The sequence below is a fragment of the Mesoplodon mirus genome, assembly GCF_964341445.2.
Source record: "Mesoplodon mirus genome assembly, chromosome: 12".
NCBI classification, from domain to species: Eukaryota; Metazoa; Chordata; class Mammalia; order Artiodactyla; family Ziphiidae; genus Mesoplodon; species Mesoplodon mirus.
The window spans coordinates 64297924-64324584 of record NC_138988.1 but is presented as its reverse complement, the minus strand read 5'-3'; the positions used below and the strand labels follow the sequence as shown (position 1 = coordinate 64324584).

Sequence of the window (26661 nt, the reverse complement as noted above, 5' to 3'; positions counted from 1 at the left end):
ATTGACATTACTGGCTCTGATATATTAAGATAATTCATCAAGAGTCTTGACCCCTGGGCTTCCCTGGTGGCACAGTGGTTGAGAGTCCGCCTGCCGATGCAGGGCACACGGGTTCCTGTCCTGGTCCGGGAAGACCCCACATTTCGCGGAGCGGCTGGGCCCGTGAGCCATGGCTGCTGAGCCTGTGCGTCTGGAGCCTGTGTTCCGCAACGGGAGAGGCCACCACAGTGAGAGGCCCACGTACCGCAAAAAAAAAAAAAAAGTTTGACCCCGAGGGTCCAAATACCTACGAGTGTGCCAAATCTCTGGGAGGTTCCCTAAATTGGAAGGGGAAGAACTGTGATCACAGTTATCAGTATTCATTTACTAAGGGCCCCATGGAATTCTGGGAGTAATGATGAGCTGAGCTTTCTTTTGCCCATTCATTTGATGAGCTCTATAATATAGCAGTGAACAGAACAGACAAAACACGCTTCATGAAGCCTAGAGATTGCGGCCAAAAAAAAAAAAAAAAAAGAAGAAGAAGGAATAAAAGTCTGGGGAGGGATAAATTAGGAGTTTGGAATTAACATATACACACTACTATATATAAAATAGATAACCAACAAGGACCTAGACTATAGCACAGGGAAATCTACTTGATATTCTTTAATAACCTACATGGGAAAAGAATCTGAAAAAGAATGCATATATGTATATGTATAACTGAACCATTTTGCTGTGCACCTGAAACTAACACAACATTGTAAATCAACCATACTCCAATATAAAATAAAAATTAAATTAAAAAATTTTTAATTAAAATTAAATAAAGTAAAAAGTAAAATATATAATGATAAGTATTATAAAGAAACCAAGGCAAAAGGGGAAGAGGAATTTGGGGGACAGGAGCCATGCTGCAATTTTCTATAAATAGGTGTGCTTTGAGAAAAAAACTGAAGGAGGTGGGTGATGGGGGTAAGTGCATAGCTCTACAGACATCCTGGGAAAGAGCCTTCTAGCAGCCAGTGCAATGTTCACTGAACTGACATGGGAAATGTATCTCATGTATTAGCTGTTCTTGCAAGCCCTGGAAGAAGAGTAAGCAAGGAGTAAAATAAAAAGATAAAGGAACCAGAAGTACAGAGAAGACCCAGATAAAGACTCAGTCACAGGCTGATGGAAAAGGACTGGAGGACTTTGGAGGAGAGGAATGATCTAAGGGACATTGTACTGGACTTCTTCTGGCTGCCTGAGAATAGGCTAAAGGAGGCCAGAGTGGAAACAAGGAGAGCAAAAATTAGGTTACAGCAATAATCCAGGTGAGAGATGATGGCAGCGTGCATTAGGATGGTTTGGGTAGAGATGGAAGAGGAGAACTTGAGGGTTCAAGAACACTTCACCCTGACAAAGTCAGTCTTACTGGGCTGGGCAGGACAGGTAAGAACCTTATACCTGATTCTCTCTGGACGTTTGACAATGTAAAATTCAGATAAAGTCAGAATACTTAAAAGACGAAAATCCAGAGTCCCAAATATAAGAAAAAGAAATTGTTAAATATATTTAAAAATCTGCTTCTCCATGAAACTCCATTCTAACTTCCCCCAGAATACTACTAAATATTTTCCCACAAGAAACTTTCTCACATTTTACATAGTTAAATTCAATCATCCTAACACCAATATTTTGCTCTGTTTTACTCCCTAGCATCCAAAATTGAGAGTTCACTTGCATCTACTAATTGATACCAAATAGTCTTATAAAAAGATGCATTTTTTTTTCCATTTACTAAGCTTGAAAGTACCATATGGCTGTGTTGAATCTGTTTCCCACTTTAGGGGATGCCCTCCAGAGCCAGGGCACACACGCACTTGGGTCACACTTCCTATGACAGCTAATTCCAGGCCAGCCCCCAGCAACAAAGCCACATGCCAGGTTGCCTGGGGCATCTCCATCCTCCAGGACAGTATTTGTCATCAGCATCCCCAGCTCTGCATTTGGGGATTTCTAGATGGCTTCTCTCCCACTGAGGGCGGCACTTGTTAACACACTGACCCCTCCCGGCCCCAACGCCGATTAAAACGTTATATTGTGGGGCTTCCCTGGTGGCGCAGTGGTTGAGAGTCCGCCTGCCGATGCAGGGGAAACGGGTTCGTGCCCCGGTCTGGGAAGATCCCACATGCCGCGGAGCGGCTGGGCCCGTGAGCCATGGCCGCTGGGCCTGTGCGTCCGGAGCCTGTGCTCCGCAATGGGAGAGCCCACAACAGTGAGAGGCCCACATACCGCAAAAAAAAAAAAAAAAAAAAACGTTATATTGTGCTTCCCGAGAGGGCTCTGAGCCCAGCTGATGGGTTCGCTAATGGCTTTATTATACATGCCTTCCTTTCCAGGTGGTCAATTTCATCTAGAGATGCTTTATCTCGAACCCCAGAAGTGGCTCTCATGTTGAGGCTGTGAGCAGGCTGGTGAGGGGTGGTTTGAATTTCTGATCCTTCCTAAATCACATCGTGTGTGTGTGTGTGTGTTCATTCCCTGTAAGCCAAAATCTTGCCCTGCTTAAATGTTCTCTGTATACTGGGGGTGTAGGGTGTTACTCAATAAATTATGTTGCTTGAATACAGTACAGCTGGTATCCATACCGTACTTAACAGTGCTTCATAACCTTGAAGACTGTGCCTAATTCATTCCACAATCTTCTATTCTCAAGCTGAACAAGTGAGCAACAGGACACTTAGACAAAAGTGTAACCTATTGGAGTCAGTCTAAAATACCCCTGTCTCACCCAGGATTTGGTTGGTCCTCATTTAAAGAGACAGAGAACTAAGAAAAGGTCTGCAAAGCAATTAAAATAGCAGCTTACAGAAAGGGTGAGAGAGGATAAAAAGCACTGGGAATATTTAACCTTGAGTATAAAAACTAACGGGCAGTTTTCTAACTTACTATGTAAAGTGTTACTCTACAAAGACTAGTGTTTCTGTTGCTTTTCATTTAGCACAGGAATTAATTGAAACAGTAGGTTGGGAATGAAGATGAAATTTTCTTAAAGTGAGGGCTGTTAAATACTCAAAAGGGTGACTGTTAGATAAATGCATTATTACTGTCTTAAAAGTAAGGTGGCCTCGGGACTTCCCTGGTGGTGTAGTGGTTAAGAATCCGCCTGCCAATGCAGAGGAAACAGGTTCGATCCCTGGTCTGGGAAGATTCCACATGCCACGGAGCAACTAAGCCCATGCACCACAACTACTGAGCCTGTGCTCTAAAACCTGCAAGTCATAACTACTGAACCCTTGCACCACAACTACTGAAGCCCATGCACTTAGAGCCCATGCTCTGCAACAAGAGAAGCCACTCCAGTGAGAAGCACCTGCACCACAACAAGGAGTAGCTCCCGCTCGCCGCAACTAGAGAAAGTCTGCGTGCAGCAACGAAGACCCAACACAGCCAAAAATTAAATTAAATTAAATTAAATTAAAGTAAAGTAATAAATAAAATTAAGGTGGCCATACATCCCTTTTAGTTTGAGGTGGTCTTGATTTACACCTGATGTCCGAGGGTAATTAATACTATTCCCTTTTAGTTTAATGTGCCTGTGTTTGAACCATATTATGTGATCATCTCACTTAAATTACCCCTGTAAGTTTACTTGGAAGAAATACAGACTTAATTATATTCCACATCCCTCCTCAACACACCAGAATGCACAGCTTTCATAGTAAAGATCAAGCTTCCTGTCCCCCATGGCATATAATTCTCATGTGACTACATGTGACTACAATGACAAAGAACAACCACAAATAAACAAAGCTACCCCTCCCAGAATCCCTATATCTCAATACATGGACACCCCCCAGAAACTAAGCCTTTCCCAGTCTCTGCTTCTATAGAGCATTTCTCTGGAAATGAGGGTAAGCTCCAGGCAATGTGAAAAAGGAGCCCTATTCTCTACATTTCTTTCTACAGAGCTGCTTCTTGACTCTTTTTAAAAATGTTCTTTCTATCACTCAATAAGTCCACCATCCTCAGAATTATCCAAACTGCTGCTCCTTGCCAAATCTCATCAGAATTTGCCTGACCTGGTACTTAATCTGGCAAGACTATGATCCCGGTTATCTATCAGGGTTACAGGTGGAGGTAGCCCTGAACAAATGTTGGGCAGGTTGGCATTCCCATCTCTTTCACCTACCAGTGGAACCAACCCTAAGACACACTTTAGCAATCTGAGCTGCCTTAGGTTTTGACTTGTCAGGGCCACCTGATGAAATGACTGTCCTCAGGGAATGCCAGTCTAAAGAGCCTGATGTTCACTGGGACTGGACAGGAGGAGAAGCCAGAGAAGTATTTAAGTGGAATTCAATGAGACTTTTTGTTCCAAAGTTTTATTGAGAAGCAAATACTACATATTCAGCCCTCTCTTTAATCTGCCTAGTTAGTTTGTCCTTGAAAGTGCCCAATTAGATTTACACTTTACTATCATCAAGAAAAAGAGCCTGCCTAGAGCTGTGACAGGAAGGTTAAGTCTCTCTGGTAGAGGCTACCATGCACACACTCACATCCGGTGGAACCATTCGAGTGAGTTCTGGACAATGGGGCAAAGCAAAATGTGTCACTTCACTCCGGAAGTGGTAAGAAGTAGATATGTCTTTCCCCTGGTCTCTATCTCCCTCCTCTAAATAGCAAGGACCTAGAGCAGGGCAGTGCCACAAGAAGAAAGACTTTGGCTCACTGATGGCCAAATCACCCAACCTGGACTTGAGCAAGAAATCACCTGTGATGATTTTGAGGCACAGAAAATGTGGAGTTCTGTGTTGTAGTGTTTACACATCCTGGGTAATGAAACCCAACTCTTAGATTTTGAGCCTTGAGTAGAGATGGAGTCTTGTGTCTGCTGAGTCTCCATACATTGAGATTAAAGGATTTTTAAGTGATTTCCAGAAGGGATGACTGTGGGTAGAGCCAGGCACTCACTTCCATAACATTGCCTTATCTTTCTCTCTAATATCTAACTCTTCCAGATGCTCAAGTATCTGGCATCAAGAAGAAGAACTTGTATTCAGTGGAAACTTGATTTTGTTTTTAAGGATAAACATGAGCCTTTGGGGGAGAAATAAACTGTCTTTCATCCTGTATCATCTAAACTGAAAAAAGAATTTTATTCATTCATTCATTTATTCCTTTATTCACTCATTCATGCATCCCTTTATTCATTAATTCATTCATCCCTTTATTCACTAATTCATTCATCCCTTTATTCACTCATTCATTCCTCCCTTTATTCACTCATTCATGCATCCCTTTATTCATTAATTCATTCATTCCTTTATTCACAAATTCATTCATCCCTTTATTCACTCATTCATTCCTCCCTTTATTCACTCATTCATTCATTTGCAGTTGGGAGTGGGGAACTGTGAGTAGTCAAGAGGGAAGGGCAGGAAGAAGAGATTGTGTAAAACAGCTTAAAGCAACTGCTGTCTTTACACATTATGAATGAGTTAGCACCAAACTGCTAAAGTAAAACCCCTCGCTTGATTAAAGCCTTGATTTCCATTTCCAAAACCCAAAACCCAAAATCTTAGGATTTTAAAGTAGGGCCAATATAATCAGAGTAAGACTGCAAAGGTGTAATAGCAGGATGTCTTTCCAATTCTAAGACGTGATTTCCAGCGGCTCGGAATAACGAGACATCACCGCTGTCCTTTACTCTTCCAAAAAAACACGTCCCAGTATGTTCTGTATTATGTGAATCTCGTGTTCTATTTCACGTGATACCTCTAAGCCGGTCTGTCCAAATTCCAATTCCAGCTTTTTCTAAGTTCTGCTGTGATCTACAGTTCATTCTGTTAAGTCTTTTCCATAATCCCTCCACTCCATATTATATATACACCTTCAGTGTTCCTTCCCTCTCTCCCATCCTAACACCTTCCCTTAATCGCCTCTTAATCATTTGCCTGAAAAGTAAAACCGTCCAGCCACTTATTGTTTCCTTCCAGATGCTGCCGTGAAATGACTCCCCATGGGCTTCCTGAATATTCCATCATGGTCAGTTGGCCGGGCAGACTGTGAGTGCAGCACTCCAAAGTTTTTAAGCTCTTTCTTTCCAAGAAAACTCAGAGCTAACACCATTGTTTCCTCACAAAAACAGCTAACATCTGCAGACTGGAACATCAAAACAAAAAAAAATTGTGCATGGTTCTGCTAAAGTTGGATGCAAACTTTCTCGGCCACTTTAGGCAATAAATCAATGCTCTTCTTTTCAATTTCTATTGAAAAATAAACTGTAGTGGCAGATTTTCAATTTCTCCTCAGAGGAATACTTAACAAACAGGTTACATGCAATGACTAATTAGTCTTTCTGCCTTCCATTTAAGCAAAGTCAGCTTCTATTTGGAAATCCTCTACTCTATCTTAAGCCAACTTTAAAAAAAACTATATGAATTATCTAAGAAACAGACACAGACTCACAGACACAGAGAACAGACTTGTGGTTGCCAAGGGTGGGGGAGGGATGGATTAGGAGTTTGGGGTTAGCAGATGCAAACTATTATATATAGAAGGGATGGACAGCAAGGTCCTACTGTATAGCACAGGGAACTATATTCAATATCCTGTGATAAAACATAATGGAAAAGAATATGAAAAAGAATGTATATATGTGTATAACTGAGTCACTTTGCTGTATAGCAGAAATTAACGCATTTTTAAATCAACTCTACTTCAATAAATTTTGTTTAAAAATCTATATGATTAAGCTTAAGTAACAGCCCATCATCATCAACTATAAAATCAATAAAATCCCTCTATCAATATAATGTTAAACTGATAAAATTAAAATTCCAACTGTTATATTAATACCCATTCTAATTTTGTACCTTGAATAGCACTTTCTAACTTCTTCCTTTTAAATGTCACTGTTTTATTCCTAAGTAGAAATGATTTCTCTTTCCTCACTTGGACCATTCCAAGCTGGTCTTCTCAGTATACACTAGAGTCAAAAACGAATGAAATTTTAAACCATAATACCAGATTCTCAAACAATTCTATAATATCTCTTTACAAAGTTCACAAATCATTTAAACATTTTTTTATCCCTCTTTAAATGTCCAGTGGTACTTTATAAATACCAATAACAGGAACATCTACGTATATTAGAGATCACTAAAAGAAACATACACACACAGAAACTATTTTAATGCTGGGTAGTTTGAGAGAATGAAAGATGGTTGTTCAGAAAAGGCCTCAGGATCTGCTGCCCCTACCACCAGGCCACCTGCCCTCAAGGGGTCTCCTTTTAGTCCTTGTGGAGGGAAGGGGCTGGGACCTCAAACCTTAGGTGGGTTCAGTTAGCAGTCATAAGTGTCCAAAGTCACATACTACAAATCTAATAACTTAAAATGGTCATTTGAAAACTTATTTGAGATAATATATTGAAGTCTCAAGGACCCTCAAAAATGAGAGCAGAACAGGCTAAGCAGTCAGCTACAAGGCAGGCAGGACAAACAGAGCTGCATTGTGGAAGATTCTATCCTAATGAACACCTTGTCCTACACGCCCACTTTTCAGGGGTTCCTCTCAGCTCTTATCATATCAATCTCATATACAATGTCCTCAACTACCCCAGGTCAGAATTTCCCCAAGTGCTCTAACTCCAAAATTTATGCTTTGATATATTCCCATTCACCCAACAGTAATAAATATATACTCATTTATATTCATAGACATAAACCTACATACTTGAAGACCTACATCCATGCACTTGCAGACATGTTTGGATACGGATGGTGTCTCTTTCATGCACAAGTTGAGATATATATATAGATATAGATAGATAGATAGATAGATATAGATAGATATAGATAGATATAGATATATTTATATATATACATATATATTTTGTTTTACAAGAACTAGTTCATGAGCCATAAATTTTTGCCTTCATGAAAATTAGAGCAACTAAAATTTATCAACACTTGAAAAGTATTCAAATTTTTAGCTAATAATAACTAGTAAATTATAAACTCGTGTTCTAGGAAAATATTGATATATGCTGGCAGGGATGTTAAAGCCAAAATGGAAAAAATAAAACACACAGCCTCTAGACTGAATATGATTACACTCTGCCTCGACAGTAATACAAACAGCAAAACTGTAAAGAATCTGTTCAGTTTTTCTGACTTTCAATTCCTGTGATTTCTATGGTATATGACATTTATATATTTTACTAATGATTAGGCACATATTCAATTTTTTCACACTTTTCCTTCCTGGAAATTAATAACATATCATTATGTTATAGCATGTCTCAGTTCAGTTTAATTATTTTAAACTCTCTAAAAGAGCTCTCAGAACAGACTTGTGGTTGCCAAGGGGGAGGGGGTTGGGGAAGGGATGGAGTGAGAGGTTGGGGTTAGCAGATGTAAGCTTTTATATATAAAATGGATAAACATGGATAAACAAAGTCCTACTGTATAACACGGGGAACTGTATTCAATATCCTGTGATAAACCATAATGAAAAGAATATTTTAAAAGAATGTATATATATGTATAACTGAATCACTTTGCTGCACAGCAGAAATTAACACAACATTGTAAATCAACTATACTTCAATAAAAAAATAAAAGAGTTCTCAGCATTCACTTTTTACTGTCCCTACTGTTCAACAGAAAATACCTCCAACAATACTATGAATCTGAAAACAGAAGATGGTTTTTACATGTAGCTTGACTAGTTAAATCATTTGATACCAAGTTTTACATGTGGCTTCATTAAAACTGTTGATAGCTAAATAGGAGTTCACACAAAATGAATGACAAGGATCGTCTTTGTCTTCTCCTTCCCAAGTTTGAGAAGGAGTTGCTGGTCTTTCACACTTGCTTTTAGGAAAAAGAAAAGTGGCATCAACTATCCAGGGACTTGCAGCTTCCCCAGAGGTGGATGGTGCAGCCTCCAAGCCTGAGCACCCCTGGAACCGAGGCAGCCCCACATAGAGGGGAAGGGGCCATGGGAGCTCCTGACCCCTCACCAACCTGCACTCCCAGCCCAGGTTTGAGAAACGCTGAGCAGTAATGCAAGGATAGCAAAATTGCAGGAAAGCGCAGTGTGAAAGTGTTCAGTCCTAACTCGTGTTCAGTCCTAACGTGCCTGGGTCTGGTTCCTGAGTTACTCAGGCTGAGTTTCTCAAATGGAAGATACTGAAGTCCTTCTCCTGAGGGCACATTCTTGGCATTAGAACAACTGCTTTGACAAATGACAGAAAATTATCATTTTCTATGCTTCAAGCAACCCATGTCTTATTAATAAAAAATATTATTAACCTGACAAGAGTACTTCAGAATATGTTAGGTCACTGAGTTGTTTTTTGCTTTTTTGTTTTGTTGCATTGTAGTATGCCTTTTCTCTACACACTATGGTCTTGGACGGCCACTGGGGAAAAAAAAGAATAAAGATTCAACAGTTAAAGTAAATAGATTTTTCTGACAGAAGTTATCCAAGAACTTTCAATATGTATATGAAGTCTGCATACACAATATTTGGTATATAGGCAACAATACATTTTAAATAAATCTGACCTTTTTGATATGATGGTACTTGCTCATTTGACCTACTTACTAAAAAACTAAGGAAGGATGCGTGTCTCAGAAATATCCTGTAAAACTATTAACCTGAGCTCAGGAGAAAGAGAAGGCTGCTGGTAGATCAGAGTGAAAGGAGGAGATCATGAAAAGTCACAAAAGTCTTTGGAATCCTCATAAAAAATCTGAATAACTTGTCTTTGAAGAAGAGTGATTTATTCAGGTCCATCCACCTCAGGCTTTAAATGCTGGATCTCAAAATAAACTACAGTTCAAAGCTAAGCTATATCATCCTAAGCCATTTGTAACCAACTGAAGTGATAGATTAAGCTAGAACTTTATTAATATGTTAAAAAGAAAACACATTAAACAAATGAGTACAAAATAATTTTCCTGTAACTGAAGTTCCTACTGTTCAATTGACTGATGTGATGTAGTGAAGAAATACAGGCTTTGGAACACTACACAGATTCAAATCCAGTGCCACTACCAGGTACTTGGCCTGGAGAAAGTAAATATTATTCATTCCCTTTCCTCATATTAAAAATGGAAATCACTGGACCTTCTTTGCAGGACTATAAGAGTTCAGAAAGTATGTAAATTCCTTAGCAAACTTTGCTGATAAAGAGTGTTTGGTGCCCAAATGTCCACTGAAAAATGAATGGATAAAGAAGATGTGGCACATATATACAATGGAATATTACTTGGCCATAAAAAAGGATGAAATAATGTCATTCGCAGCAACATGGATGGACCTAGAGATTATCATATGAAGTGAAGTAAGTCCGATGGAGAAAGACAAATATATGATATCACTTACATGTGGAATCTAAAATATGACATGAATGAATCTACCTATGAAACAGAAACAGACTCACAGGCATAGAGAACAGACTTGTGGTTGACAAGGGGGAAGGGGGGTGGGGGAGGGATGGAGTGGGAGGTTTGGATTAGCAGATGCAAGCTTTTACATATAGAATTGATAAACAACAAGGTTCTACTATATAGCACAGGGAACTATATTCAATATCCCGTGGTAAACCATTATGGAAAAGAATATGAAAAAAATATATATGTATAACTGAATCACTTTGCTGTACAGCAGAAATTAACATAACATTGTAAATCAAGAATAGTTCAATACCTATGTTTTCCTCTAAGAGTTTTATAGTGTCTGGCCTTACATTTAGGTCTTTAATCCATTTTGAGTTTATTTTTGAGTATGGTGTTAGGGAGTGTTCTAATTTCATACTTTTACATGTACCTGTCCAGTTTTCCCAGCACCGCGTATTGAAGAGGCTATCTTTTCTCCACTGTATATATTCTTGCTTCCTTTATCAAAGATAAGGTGACCATATGTGAGTGGGTTTATCTCAGGGCTTTCTATCCTGTTCCATTGATCCATATTTCTTTTTTTGTGCCAGTACAATACAGTCTTGATTACTGTAGCTTTGTAGTATAGTCTGAAGTCAGGGAGCCTGATTCCTCCAGCTCCATTTTTCATTCTCAAGATTGCTTTGGCTATTTGGGGTCTTTTGTGTTTCCATACAAATACCAAAAGTAGGGTGGATAGCTAGTGGGAAGCAGCTGCATGGCACAGGGAGATCAGCTAGGTGGTTTGTGACCACCTAGAGGGGTGGGATAGGGAGGGTGGGAGGGAGGGAGATGCAAGAGCGAAGAGATATGGGAACATATGTATATGTATAACTGATTCACTTTGTTGTAAAGCAGAAACTAACACACCATTGTAAAGCAATTATCCTCCAATAAAGATGTTAAAAAATAAATAAATAAATACATTTACTAAAAAGTAAAAAAAAGAATAGTTCAATAAAATAAATTTTTAAAAAAAGAGTGGTTGGTGGTATCATCATCTTCTTCATATAATTTCCTAAACTCATTAATAATATTCTATTAACAATTAGCATAATATTATGTCTCTCATATATTCTTAAATTTGTCCTATGCAATAAGCCAGTTACAAATCTATTGCAAGTATGCTAAAATAATACTCCTGCCCCTAAATAATAACCAGTTATCACTATGGCATTCCCATGAAAAGGTCAGCATCTATACAATGCTTCGGAGAGCAAATAGATTTAAGAGATCCAGCTCTCTAGAGATGAGTGTTTATGCAAGCTTCTGTTCCATCTCCTTTAGCTCAAGTTTTCCCTTCAACATTTCCTAGAGCATACACTCAGCAGAATTACAGTGAATTAAATATTAAAATCTTGTCATACGGGAATGGGAACTAAGTGATAGCAGACATTCACGACTGAACCTCTGAATCACTCCATCTGGTTCTCCACAGGTCCTGCAAATGTTTTCTAGACGCAGCCCTAAAATCTAGGCAAAGAGAATTCCAAATTGCCCTCAGCTTTTATGTGTGATCAGGTCCACAGCTTTCTGCAAAATGCAAGTTTTGAACGGTGACATAGCATTTTAAAAATCAGAGAATCCTTGGTCCCTCTGTAAAAATTCTCAGAAAGTAGAAATTGTGTCTAACTAAAATAAGATTCATATTTTGACTTCAACATTCAGCTATGATCGGCTTCTATTTCACAGTGAAATAAATATAGATTGAGGAAAGAATTTAAAAAGTGGATGCCAAACTCTGCACATCCAGTGGGTTACAGACATGCAAAAGTAGTGGCAGAGAGCCCCTCCACTTCCTTCAAGATCCACCTGGAAGGAAACCCCAGAAGGAAAGACGTCTGACAGACATGTCCTCTTTGGAGTTTCCTGCCTTCTTGTCTTCCAAGCTTCCTAGACCCCATCAGTTGTTAATAAAGTTCACCAAAAAGACTTTCTGAAAGGCTGATTTCACAGTGTGGAACTTATATTAAAGACATTTTTCTCTAGTTGAAATTTCCTTCCATCCGCATTTCCCTACTTCACAAATCCAAGAAAGCATGACTTGGAAAGTTGCAAGCGTAGGGTGACATTTGATGTGCTATCAGTGGGATACTCAGACCAAATGCTGAATCCAACACCGGAGACCATAGCTTACACACTGCAACAGAGAAGCTACATCACCCTGAGGGTATCATTATACCCCTCGACGTCTCTACTCCTTCTCCCGTAAAATGGAGTTACGAGAATATGCATATCATACGCTGTGTGGATTAACCTAAAAAAATGGAAAGTGCACGAAAAGCTAGATTCTACTTTTTTTTTGTGACCTTTACAATGATAGCTGATAGACATGAAAGAAAAAAATTGACTTTCAAACTTCCAAAATGAACACATGAATTTAAAAAACATTCTATTCCAATACAAAAATAATAAATAAGAGTGAAAGCTACTAATTCTTGTTTACAAAAATAATAGCTTTGATATAATTAAACACACATTTTTGTCAATTAGAAAGTCAATGAATGTGGCTTAAACCAGCTGAAGTTTACTCTATGAATGAATTCTTATCATATCCAAACTAATTTATTCTGCAAACATTTACCAGGATCTAAGTACTTAAGACTTCTGGATAACAGAAAAGGTAAATAAAACATAGTTTCACTCCTTGAGAAGACCTCAGTCTAGCACTGCAAATATTACATATTTACTAAAGAGATGTTTCTACCTACTCAACCATCTTTGGGAAGGAACTGGGCTTCAATGCAGAAAACAAACATGGGTCCACCGAGCAGTATTCAAGAACTGGGGTTGGCAGGGGCAGCAGTGAAGAACACAGAGAAATACTTATAAAGAAAAGTTTCACCACCACAAGTAAAAGGCGAGTATCCATCTTCAAATCAAGTATGAAAGTAATAATAAGGCACTTTTTAAAATTAGGGATCTTTAAATTATTACTTTTGTAAAAGATTAGATATATGAAAAATAGATACATACATAGATAGATACATTGATTGATCGATTGCTTGATAGATGACAGATAGATGTTAGATGGATGATAGGTAGATTGATTTATTGATGGATGGATGGATGGACGATGGATGAAAGATGATAGATAAATAGGTAAATGACAGATGGGTGAAAGAAAGAAAGAAAGAAAGAAAGAAAGAAAGAAAGAAAGAAAGAAAGAAAGAAAGAAAGAAAGAAAGAAAAAGAAAGAAAGAAAGAAAGAAAGAAAGAAAGAAAGAAAGAAAGAAAGAAAGAAAAATAGATAGATAGATGACAGATAGGTGACAGATAGGTGATAGATATAGTTAAGACAATATTTATCATTAGGGACATTTAAATTATTTTTTTCTTGTAAGAGAGTAGCTTAGATATATGATAGATAGATAGATGATAGATAATAGATTGATGATAGATATATAGATTGATAGATGGATGGATGATAGAGAGAGAGAGAGAGAGGATATATGAATGACAGATAGATAGGTAGTTGATGCAGCTACAGATTGATAAACACAGATACAGATTGATATTTTATATTCATACACATATATATTTACCACATAGACTAAAATCATCATCATTAACTCCCCCGGCCCTGAATTAGAATAAATGTACAAGCTTGTGTTTAACTGAACTGCAAGAAAGGATTGTGGGGGGTAGGGAGTGAGGGGAAATGATCCAAATAAAAAGCAAAGCCAAGAAATGAGCTTTCAGAGGAGCACAGCAATGAAGAATGAAAATGTGGCCTGGGCTGCACCCCTGGGACAGAATCTCCAGTGGTTCTACCTCCCATGTGACATTTGGCCCTCCTGCCCCACAGCATCCTCACCACCCAGCAAGCGTCAGGGCCAGGGTACAGCTCTTCCCCTCCCTGGAGCAGGCGGAGAAGTGTCAGCTCCTCCTTTCTAGAGCATGATTGCAACTCACAGCTCCAGACCCTTCATCACTACCTAGAAACAACAGCTTTCACATAAGTTTTATATTTTTCAGAGAGCTTTTCCATTCTTGCTAATCTTGGCTTTTACATAAATTACATGAAAAAAAAAGTCCAAAATATACCTCTAGGAACGTGAATAACTTTTAAAATTATCCTCCAGTAAAATTCAAGTAAAAATCAGTCTAATTTCAGAATGAATGTGTTTAGGAATAATATCTGGTGATCAATATTTATTTTCTATGAGAAAAGAACATAAACATTGGCTCCTGGTTCGATCCAGGAGAAGAAATCCCCAAACACCTGAGCCTTCATTTAGGAATGAATTCTGATCACTATGAAAAGGAAGATGGTCCCAAAGGGAAAAATGGCAAACTCCTGTAATTTAAAGACAACTTGCTTCCTGCTGAATGATTACGATTACACTCTACCCTGTTGGAAAATATGCCAATGTTTAGAAATGTCCTGGATGGTCTCATTAAAGCATCCCCATGTAATTGTCCAGTAAGGACCACAGAATCAAATATCCACATGCACAGGAAGATAACCTGGGTGCCCAAGGTAGCTAGTATATGAGTAAAGAGTACAAATCCTGTTTAAGGCATTCATATGTACTTATCTTTTTAGTGTAGTCTTGACCAAACAGAACATTTCCAGAGGTTAAATATGGCTCACCTGTGTAGCAGCAAATTTGCATCTCCTACTTAAACTAACAATCACGAGGCCAGGAAAATTTTTTTTCTTGTGTTGCTTTTACTGTGAGATCTTCAAGCAGGCTGGACAACACTTTCGAATCAGAATTTCTGCTAAAATGATATTTCCCACATATATGAGTTTGTACGATCTCTTTTAAATACCATCTGCTCCATAAAAGTGACCCATCAAGTTATGGGTCTCCACAGTCTAGCCCCTTGGTTGATGAGGGAAAATGAAAAGAAACAAAAATAAAAGCTAAACTTGGAAGAGGAAAATGAGGAAAGAAGAAAGGGTCAGGGAAAGTTACAGCCCAGGGTGAATAAGCAGAAAGGAAGCCAGAAGACTTGGAGGAGTTTAGAGCTAATGAAAAAAACAAGCACACAGGGTAGGGGGAGGAAAGGATGTGAAAGCCAGCTGGAAGGAGAGAAAGCAAGGAAGAGAGGAGCTAACAGAAATCCAAGGACAGAAAGTATTGGAGATGGGAGGGAACAGGAAATTTATTGGAAACCAAGTTGTTTTTCCTTATGCATCCAATGCAATTCTATTCCAGGCAGAACTCTAGTCTCACCTTCAAAGAGGAGAGAAGGGAAGTCAAAACTCATAGGAGCCTTTCATGGGCTGGAGCCAGGAGCTCTCAGAAGACAGATTAGAGGAAACATGAGCCTACAGCTGACCCTTTGACAGAAGATACAGGGATGAAGGGGCAGCAGCATCACTCAGTCCAGCATTTCCCAAAAGGTAGGTGAAGCAAAAACAGTGAGAGCTGGGCTCCAACACAGAGCTACTGAATCTGAATTTCTAGCACATTTAATAAACACCTCCATTGACTCCTATCACCAGAAAGGTCAGGAAGCACTGGTATAGTGGTGAAAACTGGGAGCTCTGGAACCTCAGCTGACTGAATTCAATTCCTAGATCATCAACTACTGACCATGAACAAATTATTTAATGTTTCTATATCCCAGTTACTAAACCTATAAAATGGATTGTTATGGGGATTGAGTTATGGCATGTAAAGCAGTTAGGAAGTGCCCAATGCATATTGAACATGAACCAGAAACGAATCAAGACAAAGCAAAAGACAGCATTGTAAAGAAAAGGTTAATAATAAGAAGAAAATGTTTTTACCCGCTTCAGGGTCATTAAATAGAAAGATCCGAAATAATCTCATATCAATAGAGATAAAATACTGTAAATTTAATCACTCATTGATTCATTCATTCATTTAACAAATTTTATTGAATTTTGTCACACATAAAGAGGGAGTAAATAGCATACTGTTTCCCCAAAGCAAGATACTTAATTTAGGCAGCATATTAATTTTTATCTTTAAACAATATCTGTCACAATTTTTACTTATAGTGAAAATCATTATGTCAGTTTTTCCGTAAAATATTATTTTTCATGAAGCAGCCAATCTTTTAATTCAATTTTCCGACTTTAAATTGTTACTCTATACAAAGTTCAAGCTATAAGATGAATAAGTTCTAGGAATCTAAGGCACAGCATAGTGATTAACACTACAGTTAATAATATATTATATCCTTGAAAGCTGCTAAGAGAGTAAATCTTAAATGGTCTCAGCACAAAAAAGAAATGGTAATTATGTGATGAGATGCAGATGTTAGCCAATGCTATGGTGACAATCATTTTGCAATATATGAATGTATCAAATGTGTATACCTTAAACTTACACAATGTTATATGTCAATTATATTTCAATAAAGCTTGAAAAATAAATACACAAATTGTTACTCTCAACAGTTTGCATGTTACCTGGAATGTAACCACTTCTAAAGTTTGGTAATATGGTAAATGAATATATTTTTTCAACTCCAATTATATTACAAAATAGTTTTTTTTAATATTTCCCCTGTTATACTAGTAATTTTTTAACTAACTTGTTCAGAACAAACTTCTCACAGAGAACCAGAAAATCTGGTGAAAATATTAGTGAAAAACACTTGTTTGATAGCCTTAGGAGTCTCCAAGGGAGGGTGTACTTCAGTGGCCAAGATACTCGCAGAAGAAAAACACAGAGGGTTGATACCAAAATTCAGCATGAACTTTCCTCTTGAGGCATTCGCTAATTCTATGCAATCAGATGAGAAGCTGAGAAGAGCATCAGAGCTTCCAGGAGTCTTAGAAGTTGGGGAGGAAATATTTTTGAGTTCAGGTTCAACAAGGAGAATACATTCTGGTAAACACTCTAGGCTTTTAGTTAGAACCCCTGGAGAGCAACAAAATAAAAGTAAGCGTGAAGAGAAAAGACAAGCCCTCACAAATGAAGTAGGTCCAGCCTTGAATCAGCTAAACATCTGATTGGCTTAAGGTAAGATACCCTTGCACTTATTGCCTGTTAGAAGCAAAAGATAATCAACCCTTCCTGCACCTCACACCCATCAGAATGGCTATTACCAAAATGACAAGAAATAACTGTTGGTGAGGATGTGGAGAAAAGGGAACCCTTGTGCAATGGGAATGTAAATTGGTGCAGCCACTATGGAAAACAGCATGAAGGTTCCTCTAAAAATTAAAAATAAAACTATCATATGATTCAGCAATTCTGCTTCTAGCTATTTATCCCAAGGGAAGGAAATCATTGTCTTGAACAGATATCTGCACCCCCATGTTCATTGCAGCACTCTTTGCAACAGCCAAGACATGAAAACAACCCAAGTACCCATTGACAGATGAATGGATAAAGAAAATATGGTGTATATATCTACACAAAGACATATTATTCAGTCATAAAAAGAAGGAAATCATGCCATTTGTTACCTGATGGACCCTGAGGGTATTATGCTAAGCAAAATAAGTCACACAGAAAGAGACAAGTACTTATATGTGAAATCTTAAAAAAAAAATTATATACAGAAAACAGACTGGTGGTTGCCAGAGGCAGGGTGTAGAGGGTGGGCAAAAGGAAGTGGGGGAAGGTAATCATCTCTGGAGGACAGTATGGCTCAGAGCCTCAAATTATGTCTATAACATTTTCATAACAGGTGTCTAAACTAAACTGAAAAATTAGTAGGCATTGCAAGAGGAAAGATACATGAAAGAGACTCACTGGAGATCTGAATATTGGAGTTACCAGACATGGAACTTAAAATAACTGATAAGTATTCAAGAATTCTTGATAAGATGGAGAATTGTGGCAGAGAGCTAAAAATTGGTTTTAAAAACCATATTGAAGTCCATTAATTCAAAAATATAACTAAAATTAAGAACTAGCATTAAATCAGCAGCAAATTAAACAAAGCTAAAGAGGGTATTACTGAAATGGAATAGGTGAGAAAAAATATTCAGACTGAACATGGTGAGAAAAAAAGATTAAAAAAATACAAAAAATGGGTATAAGAAATAAATGGGTCACAAGGAACAGTCTAAGATTCTTCAAGCTATAGGTCCAAGTTGGAAGGTGGTTAAAAAAGAAACAGAAGCAATAGTTGAAGAGAATTGATTGAAAGATTTCCAAAACATATGGAAGCCAACAAGCATCAAGATTCAAGAAGTGCTATGAACCATTATCAGATATAAAGAAACTACCTGTAGACTCATCATAGTCATACTGCTGGAAACCAAAGATAACAAGAAGAGAATGAAAGATATATTATCATCAAAGAACTAAAAGTAAAACTAACAGCTGATTTCCCTCTGGTTTGTCTCTGGTTTCCATTTTACCTGTTGAGAAATCTGCATTTCATACTGCTGTCATGTCATGTATTCTAATTATTTATATGGAACATATATTTATACTCAATATTCATTACATTTATGCACATTGAACATGTATATATATAAATGTAATTCAGCAAAGAAAAACTGAAAGAAATTATTACCACCAGATTTTTACTAAAGAAAATATTAAAGCAAATATTTCTAGTTGAAGGGAAATAATTTCAGATGAAAGAATGGAGATGAAGAAAGCAAAAAGAGCAAAGAAAAGTGGAAATATGTGCATAGATATAAATGTATATTGACTATAAATACATATTACAAATATACCATATAGAAAATTAATATATACAACAACAATATAGAAAGTGAAGGCAGTAAAGGGAGTTAAATTATCATATTTTAATAGGTTGCAATAGAACTAATTTATATAATATTTTAATAAGTCAAGGTTGTACGTTGACCTCTTATAGGTAGCAACTACCAGTACCATAAAAAACAGTACATAACTAACAAGCCAACCCAAGGGAAAAATGAATTTTAAAATTTACATAATTTCAAAAGAAGTCATAAGAAAGAGAAACAGGGCAATAAAGGAAAAAAGAACACCTGAGACAAACAGAAAACAAACAGTGGAAACCAAAGTTCCTTTCTGAAAATTCCTCCCCACTCACTCTAGGGTATTTTGTAAACGTACTAACAGCTTCAGAGTTGTAAACTGAAAAGCATATAGTTACTTTAATCTTTTAATTAAATTTAAGCAAAAATATTATACATTCCAATTAAATTCAAGAGATAGTTTAACACTAAATACTTGGAATCATAATATTTGCTGACAGCAAATGTAACTTAAAGGATCAGGATATAATGTAAAATAACTATAAATTTAATCTCACAAAATCTACAATTTTGTCTTTAAAAAACTAATATATTTTAAGTGTTGTTTATGATAGAATTTAGGTCCTTAGGAATTTTATTGCTGTAATGGGGTATTAATACATGAAGATATTTAGCTACTGCTTAAGCAGCACTTAGAAATCAAAGAAGGACTACTTTACAGGGAACCTAAATTTTAATCCAAACTTTAAACCACCAGTTAAGCCAGCTTCATCATATCCATTTTAACCGAGACAAATATAGAAAATAAAACAGGCCCTAAGAGATAGCTTGAACCATAGAAGGATCAATTTTAACCTCCTGGTCTATTAAGGAAATCTGAAAAACCAATGCCATTAGATACAAAAAAAAAAAAAAGAGAGAGAGGAAGAGAACTAAAGAATTTAATTAGTGGAGCTGTGGTAGTGCAAGCCTTTAATTCACATTGACCCATTTTATATTTGGTAATAAATTGCTAAACTTCAAATGTGTATATTTGTACTTACACACACACACAATATTTAATTTTATCTTAATAATATATTGGTAGCAGAAAAAGGGCAAGGTTTTGAATCTTTCTATTGATGAGCACAGTATTCTTTCAAAATAGAGCACTCTGTCTGTCCCAACTGCAGCCAAATTATTTCAAAACTTAGGGGTCCTGCCCATGATTCCCTCTGCCAGATTTAACAGTGGAGAAACAGTTAAGCTCTGTGCATCTTTTAACAGCTTCCAGAATCCATTTTCAACTCTTTCTCCAACAAAGCATGACTAGATTCTATAAGATAAAAAGATAACACACAACCCAAACGTCCATCGACAGATGAATGGATAAAGAAGATGTGGTACATATATACAACGGAATATTACTCCACCATTAAAAAAGAATGAAATAATGCTATTTGCAGCAACATGCATGGAGCTGGAGATTATCATACTAAGTGAAGTAAGTCAGAAAAAGACAAATATCACATGCTATCACTTATATGTGGAATCTAAAAAAAAAGAGATACAAATGAACTTATTTACAAAACAGAAATAGACTCATAGGCATAGAAAATAATCTTACAGTTACCAAAGGGGAAAGCAGGGTGAGGGATAAATTAGGATCTTGGGATTAGCAAATACAATCCTCTATATATAAAATAGATAAACAACAAGGTCTTACTGTATAGCACAGGAAACTATATTCAATATCTTTTAATAACCTAAATTGGAAAATAACCTGAAAAAGAATAGATACATATACATATGTGTATGTGTAACTGAATCACTTTGCTGTACACCGGAAACTAACACAACATTATAAATCAACTATAGTTCAATAAAAAAAGGTTAAACACAAACAGTAATAATACCCATCTAACAGCACTAAGACCAAACTTTATTGACACCTGTCTTAATTCTCATCACTTTGGCATTCACATAACAAATAGTTAGCATTTTACTACAATGTGCCAATCATTGTTTTGGACCCTGAAAAGTGCTATGAAGGATTTCACGTTCCCCATAAATCTGAGATGCTTATGACCTAGAAGGAAAAACATCCATTCATTTGTTCATTCAACAAGTATTCATTGGCCATTAAAAACGAATCAGACATTTTGTTCATTGCTGAGGATTTTGTGGTGGAATTTTTCCTTACTTTTATGACACTTAGGGTCCAGTAGGGAATTAAACATAAAATGATCACAATAATAAATGTAAAATTCATATTATTTGTAATGAACAGTGCAAACAGTAAGATAACAAGAAATGCTTGCCTTGAGAGTCTGGGAAAGATTTCATGAGGAAGCAATATTTGAGTTAAGATCTCAAGGTTAGTTATTTGAAAAGAGTTCCCATCAGAGAAGAAAACAGGTAAAGATCATGTTTCCAGAGGAAAGATGATTGGAAAACTCAAAGAAGGATACAGTGGCAAGGATAAGGGAACATAGCTTAAGAGGATGCTGCAGAGAGATGCAATGAAGAGATCACCTGAGGTTTCCAAGAACACATTAAAGATTTTGCTTGCTATTCATTCCTAAAGCAATGAGAATTCACAGAAGGTTGTGAAACGGGAGAATAGCATGATTCTGTGCGAAACAGAGAACTTCTCCCAGCTAGCTGTAGAAACAATGGGTTGAAGGATCGCAAGAGTCTAGTAGTTCATTGGAGAGAGAATGCCACTTTAAAAATTGATAGCAGCAGCAGAGTTGGAAAAACAGATGGATCTGTGAGAAATTCGAGGTAAAAGTGCAGGACTTAGTGATACTTTGGATATGGGGGAAAGAAGGAAAGGAGCCCTTGGTTTGTGCTTCCAGGGCTGAATGAATTGCAATGGCATACCCTGTGATAGGAAATTCTAGAGAATGTCTGGGGTTGGAAGGGGAGGAAGAACGTGAATCCGATTTTGCAAATGTTGGGTTTGAATTACTTTTGAGATACCCAAGTGATGATGTCAGGTGAGCAGCTGAACAATCAGGACTGGAGCTTAAGAGAGAGATGGTAATATGAATCTGGAAGACATGGGTATACTAATAGTAACAGGAACTGTGAGTGTGGATAAAAAGTCATGAGGAATCTGAAGATTTACCCCTGAGCCAGTCTGGTTCTAGCCTGAGGAACCAGAGAGGTAGGGCTTAAAGCAGCAACAATGTTGTTAAACACAAGCCAAAGAAGAAGGTAAATTTCAGAGTGCAGTTTCACTGCTGCTGTGAATTCAATAGGACATGACCTAAAACATTACCATTTCACAACACTGGAACTAAAACAAAACTATACATAAAATGCCATGAGAGCACAGAAAAAGGCTAGCAACTCTGGAAAGAGAAAATGGTTGGTCAAAAGAAGTGATATTTAAGCTGTGTCTGAGGAATAAATAGGAATTTCTCACTAAAGCAGTCCAGGGTTAAAACGACAATATTTGGAGACTGTATTGCTATTTCTCCAAAAAGGAACAAAAAGTCTTTATTAGGCTGATGAAATGTCCAAAAACCCTATTCCCCGTATTCCTAGATCAGTCATCCTAGTCATTTTCTTTCTTTTTTTTATCCTAGTCATTTTCAATTACCCTGTTTCTACATCCCTACAAGGCAAAGTAGACATCCTCACCTAGCAGTCTAGCCTTTGTCATGTTCCCCAAAGCCCGCAAAATCAGAATATGGGGGTCGCGGGAGAGAAAAATAATATTAACCCAGCAACAAAAGTCATATAAAGTCTCAGACTTCGGGACTGGAAGGTAAGGATTCCTGATTCTGTAACAGAGTGAATATGAAGGTTATATTATCTTTATAATACAAAGATCAAATGAGAAGGCAGGAAAATTAAATAGAAGACAAGAGAACATACAGGAAGATAAAGAATTATTTTCCCTTTCTGGATTATCAGCAACAGTCTGAGTCAGAGGACCAGGGCCATCTTTTAAGTAATGAGGAGCAAAGTATCCTTTAGAGAATCCACAAACGCTGAACTCCAATCTGTAGAACTAAAATTACAATGCCACATATTGATACATTGAACTGAAAATACACTAAGTATAAAACTATAGAAAAATGGATGCCTAATATTAGAATAGTTGATTTAAAAACACAAACTTAAATTATGCTTACCCACTAAAATATTATACTTAATACAAGTTATTATTTTGTACATAGATGAATCAGGAATAAACATTTTTGTATCCACCAAAATGCGAAAAAATAATAGCTAAACCCTGAGTCTCCCTCCCTTTTCCCACGTTTTCACATTCACTTAACAATTATCACTGTTATTCCTTTGTGAAACTTTAAATTTTAAGCTCTTTTAAGGGAAAAGTCAATTTCTTTATATAGATTTTCTTCATTTACTTGCCCTTTCTGGTTGAGAGTGCATTAAATCACAAGTATGTGGATACTACTCACTTGCCTAATAATTGTCTTAAAATGGACTTTCAGGAATCACATGGGAATACATTTTGGACTGAAATCGCCGTTATTTACCATTTTCCCCCAGCTTGTTCAAGTGTGTTGAAGCATAAATACATTAGAGATAATTAATGATATGACGGATGATTTCATCCCACCGTGTTTTCCCAACCTTCTGTGTTGGCTTTGTTCCTTTTTCCGCCTCATATTCTGACAAATTCGTCGTCTTTGTCACACAATAATCAGGAGAGAACTGAAAAGAAGGGCGCTATCCTTGGAGGAGTGCTGTATATTATGACTCATCCCTTCCAAGGGAAACACAGAGAAGGAACAATTTCCTTTAGGCGACCTGCACGTGGCCAAGATAGGGATTTTAGTGGGTCCAAACTGCAGGGGCTGGTCTGCAATTCACCCCAGAGAGATGATGGGAAACCTTTTAAGGGGTGAGGTTTGATATTACAGAACTGTCGCAGGAAGGGCCCGGGGTGAGAGGCTACACAAGAAGGGGAGAGGAGGCCTGCGGGATGACGGGAGAGGGTGGGGACCCCTGGGCCGCGAGGTGGTACCTGCGCGGGCTCGAACGCCCCTGCCACTGAATCCCCGATCCAGAGATGCTCCCGGAGAAGTTGTTGGTAGCTGAGGCAGTGCTTCACCGCGGATGGCATGTTCCCCATGGCCAGGTCCGGGGCGGCTGTAGGCGATGGGAGAGAGCGGGGAAGAGAGGGATGCGGGCCGGGCGCGCGCTGCGGTCCCGCGCCGGCCCCCGAGCGCGCCTTCCGCCTCCCGCGCGCGCTGAGCCCGGCCCCGCTCTGTGTACTGCGGCGGCGCCAAGCCGAGAGCGCCCAGAGCAGGGCGCGCAGGAGACACCTGCGCGCACGCGGGCCACCCGGAGCCGAAGCGCGGAGGAGATATTCCCAGCATGGCGCGCCTGCCGCACTGCACCCAGCACGTAGAGCTGATCGCATCTGTACACGCCCAACTCACCGGCTTCTCACCTGGTTCAGAATCCACGGGGAAGAAAGGGTTAGGTCTCCATCAAAGGAAGAGGGTCTGCGTTTTCTTGTCTGGCAGTTTGCTAATTCCCAGCCTTTGGCGTCCACTGTAGATGCGTCCGGACTTGAACTCACCTGAGTTTATCTTCATGACAATAAACTTGACATATACACACAGATTTAAAAGATAACAAAAAAGGACCTACTGTATAGCGCAGGGAACTCTGCTCAATATTCTGTAATAACCTAAATGGGAAAAGAACTTGAAAAAGCATAGATGCATATATTCGTACAACTGAATCACTTTTCTATACACCTGAAACTAACACAACATTGCTAATAAACTATACTCCAATATAAAATAAAAATTTAAAAATAAAGACATCAGTCATATTGGCTTAAGGCCCACCCAAACAACCCTTCAAATCAGAAAATCAACCTTGACACAGCACTACCATCCAATCTACATACCCCATACAAATTTCACCAACTGTCTCAACAGTGTCCCATTTGCTCAAAAAATAGCTCTATTTTTTAAAAGCTCGATTTTTAAATATTATGAGACAGGAAATATGTTCAATATTTTGTAATAACCTGTAAGGGAATAAATATATATATATATTTTTTTAAGAATTAAAAAATATATATATACATAGAACACATATATGTTATAACTTAACCCATACATTTATACTACATATGCCAAGCTTCTGTTTTTTGTTTTCTTTGCTGTTTTTCTCTTTGCTTCTAATATTAAGGTTTTATATTTTGAAAAAATGACGCAGGTCCAAAGTCTTCATATGGAAGAATTTCTTTATGACCTTTCCTTTATTTCCTTGTTAGGGCCCCACCTTAGTTATTTCTGCAATGGTTTCTCTTTATATGAAATTATTATATCAATTATATCAATCTATGAAATATGCTAAAATAAATTTCTTGGAGAGTTAAAAAAATCTGAATCATTTTGCTGTACACCTGAAACTAACACAACATTGTAAATCAGCTACACTTCAATTTTTTTTTACAATATATGAACAAAAACTAAATAAATATTCTGAGGCAGTTTGCAAGGTTAGAACACTTATATACAACATTCTAATAAAGACGAAAAGATAGAAGGTGGTAAATTAGGGGAGATGTCACAGATAACTCGGTAAGTCAGTCAGTTGTCAGTAAATGGGTAGTACAGGTTAAGCACTGAAATGGAGTTCAGTTGTTTAAAGACGCACAAAATTATTGAAGTAGCTAAAGTCATTCAAACTGAAAAGTGTAAACATATCCTTACATCATTAGAAGAGCACTAGTCTTGAGTGGGGAGGTGTTGGGATGATGGTCCTGGAACAGACCACCTCCCTGAATCCCCCTCTTTCATAAGCACACCTACATCTACCCACTCTAAAATTCTTCAGCTGAGTTCAGCACCTGCAATTGAACGGATATCAAGAGCAGCCTTGTGCTGCCAAGTGGCATGGCCAGGGGTACCAGTCAGCCTCACCGGTTGCTGCGGCAAATATAAATTAGGAGCTGGCTGATACCTAGTCAGCCAGCTCCTAATTACACATAAAAGGATTCACAGATTACTTTGTACATCATAGTATAAACACACAAGGAAATTAACACCCAGAATAAGCAAACCTTCATTCATACTTGTGAGGGTGGTGAAACTCCCATTGGTAATAGAAGTAAAGCAGTTAAGGACAGAAAAGGCAAACAATGGGAGAGGGATCTTTTGGATCCTTAGTGAAACAGGACTGGAAAGGCAAAGAGGATGAAGTGATCTTATAGCTCTCATCGCTTTGATCAAGGAGAGTTAACTTGGAGAACACGATCTGAGCTGCCAAAGTGAGGTCATGCAACTCTTGGAAGCCTTTAAAACTCTCTAATGCACCAAAAATTCCAATTATTATTTATCTGAACATGACTATTTTAGAGGTATATATTCATAGGCCTAAATCTCTATGATAAGTTGTTTACGGTAGAGCTCAACTGTTATTCTTCCAACACAGTTGAAATGAAACTTAGAGGTTGCATCAATGCCTATTACCACTCTTCTCTCCTTTTTGTAATTCTATAACAGGGAACATGATATTTGAAAGAATTTGAAAGGCCCCAATTTGAACAACAGTAATTTAGCAAGGTAATTTTATCATGGAGTCAGCTGTTTAATTATTTGTCATCAGTCAGACAAT

The 26661-nt window shown here is 37.7% G+C and overlaps 1 protein-coding gene across 6 annotated transcripts in view; it reads right to left on the bottom strand.

Annotated features, from left to right (window-relative positions):
- Positions 1-24154, bottom strand: part of HMGCLL1 (3-hydroxy-3-methylglutaryl-CoA lyase like 1) — a gene marked incomplete at both ends in the record, with an annotated part of 136397 nt that extends 112243 nt beyond the window's left edge. For all 6 annotated transcript variants that reach the window (XM_082638909.1, XM_082638911.1, XM_082638910.1 and 3 more), the window contains one exon: positions 24047-24154. In XM_082638909.1, the coding sequence (XP_082495035.1) occupies positions 24047-24154 (108 nt within the window). The remainder of the gene's footprint in view (positions 1-24046) is intronic.
- Between the last annotated feature and the right edge of the window lie 2507 nt (positions 24155-26661).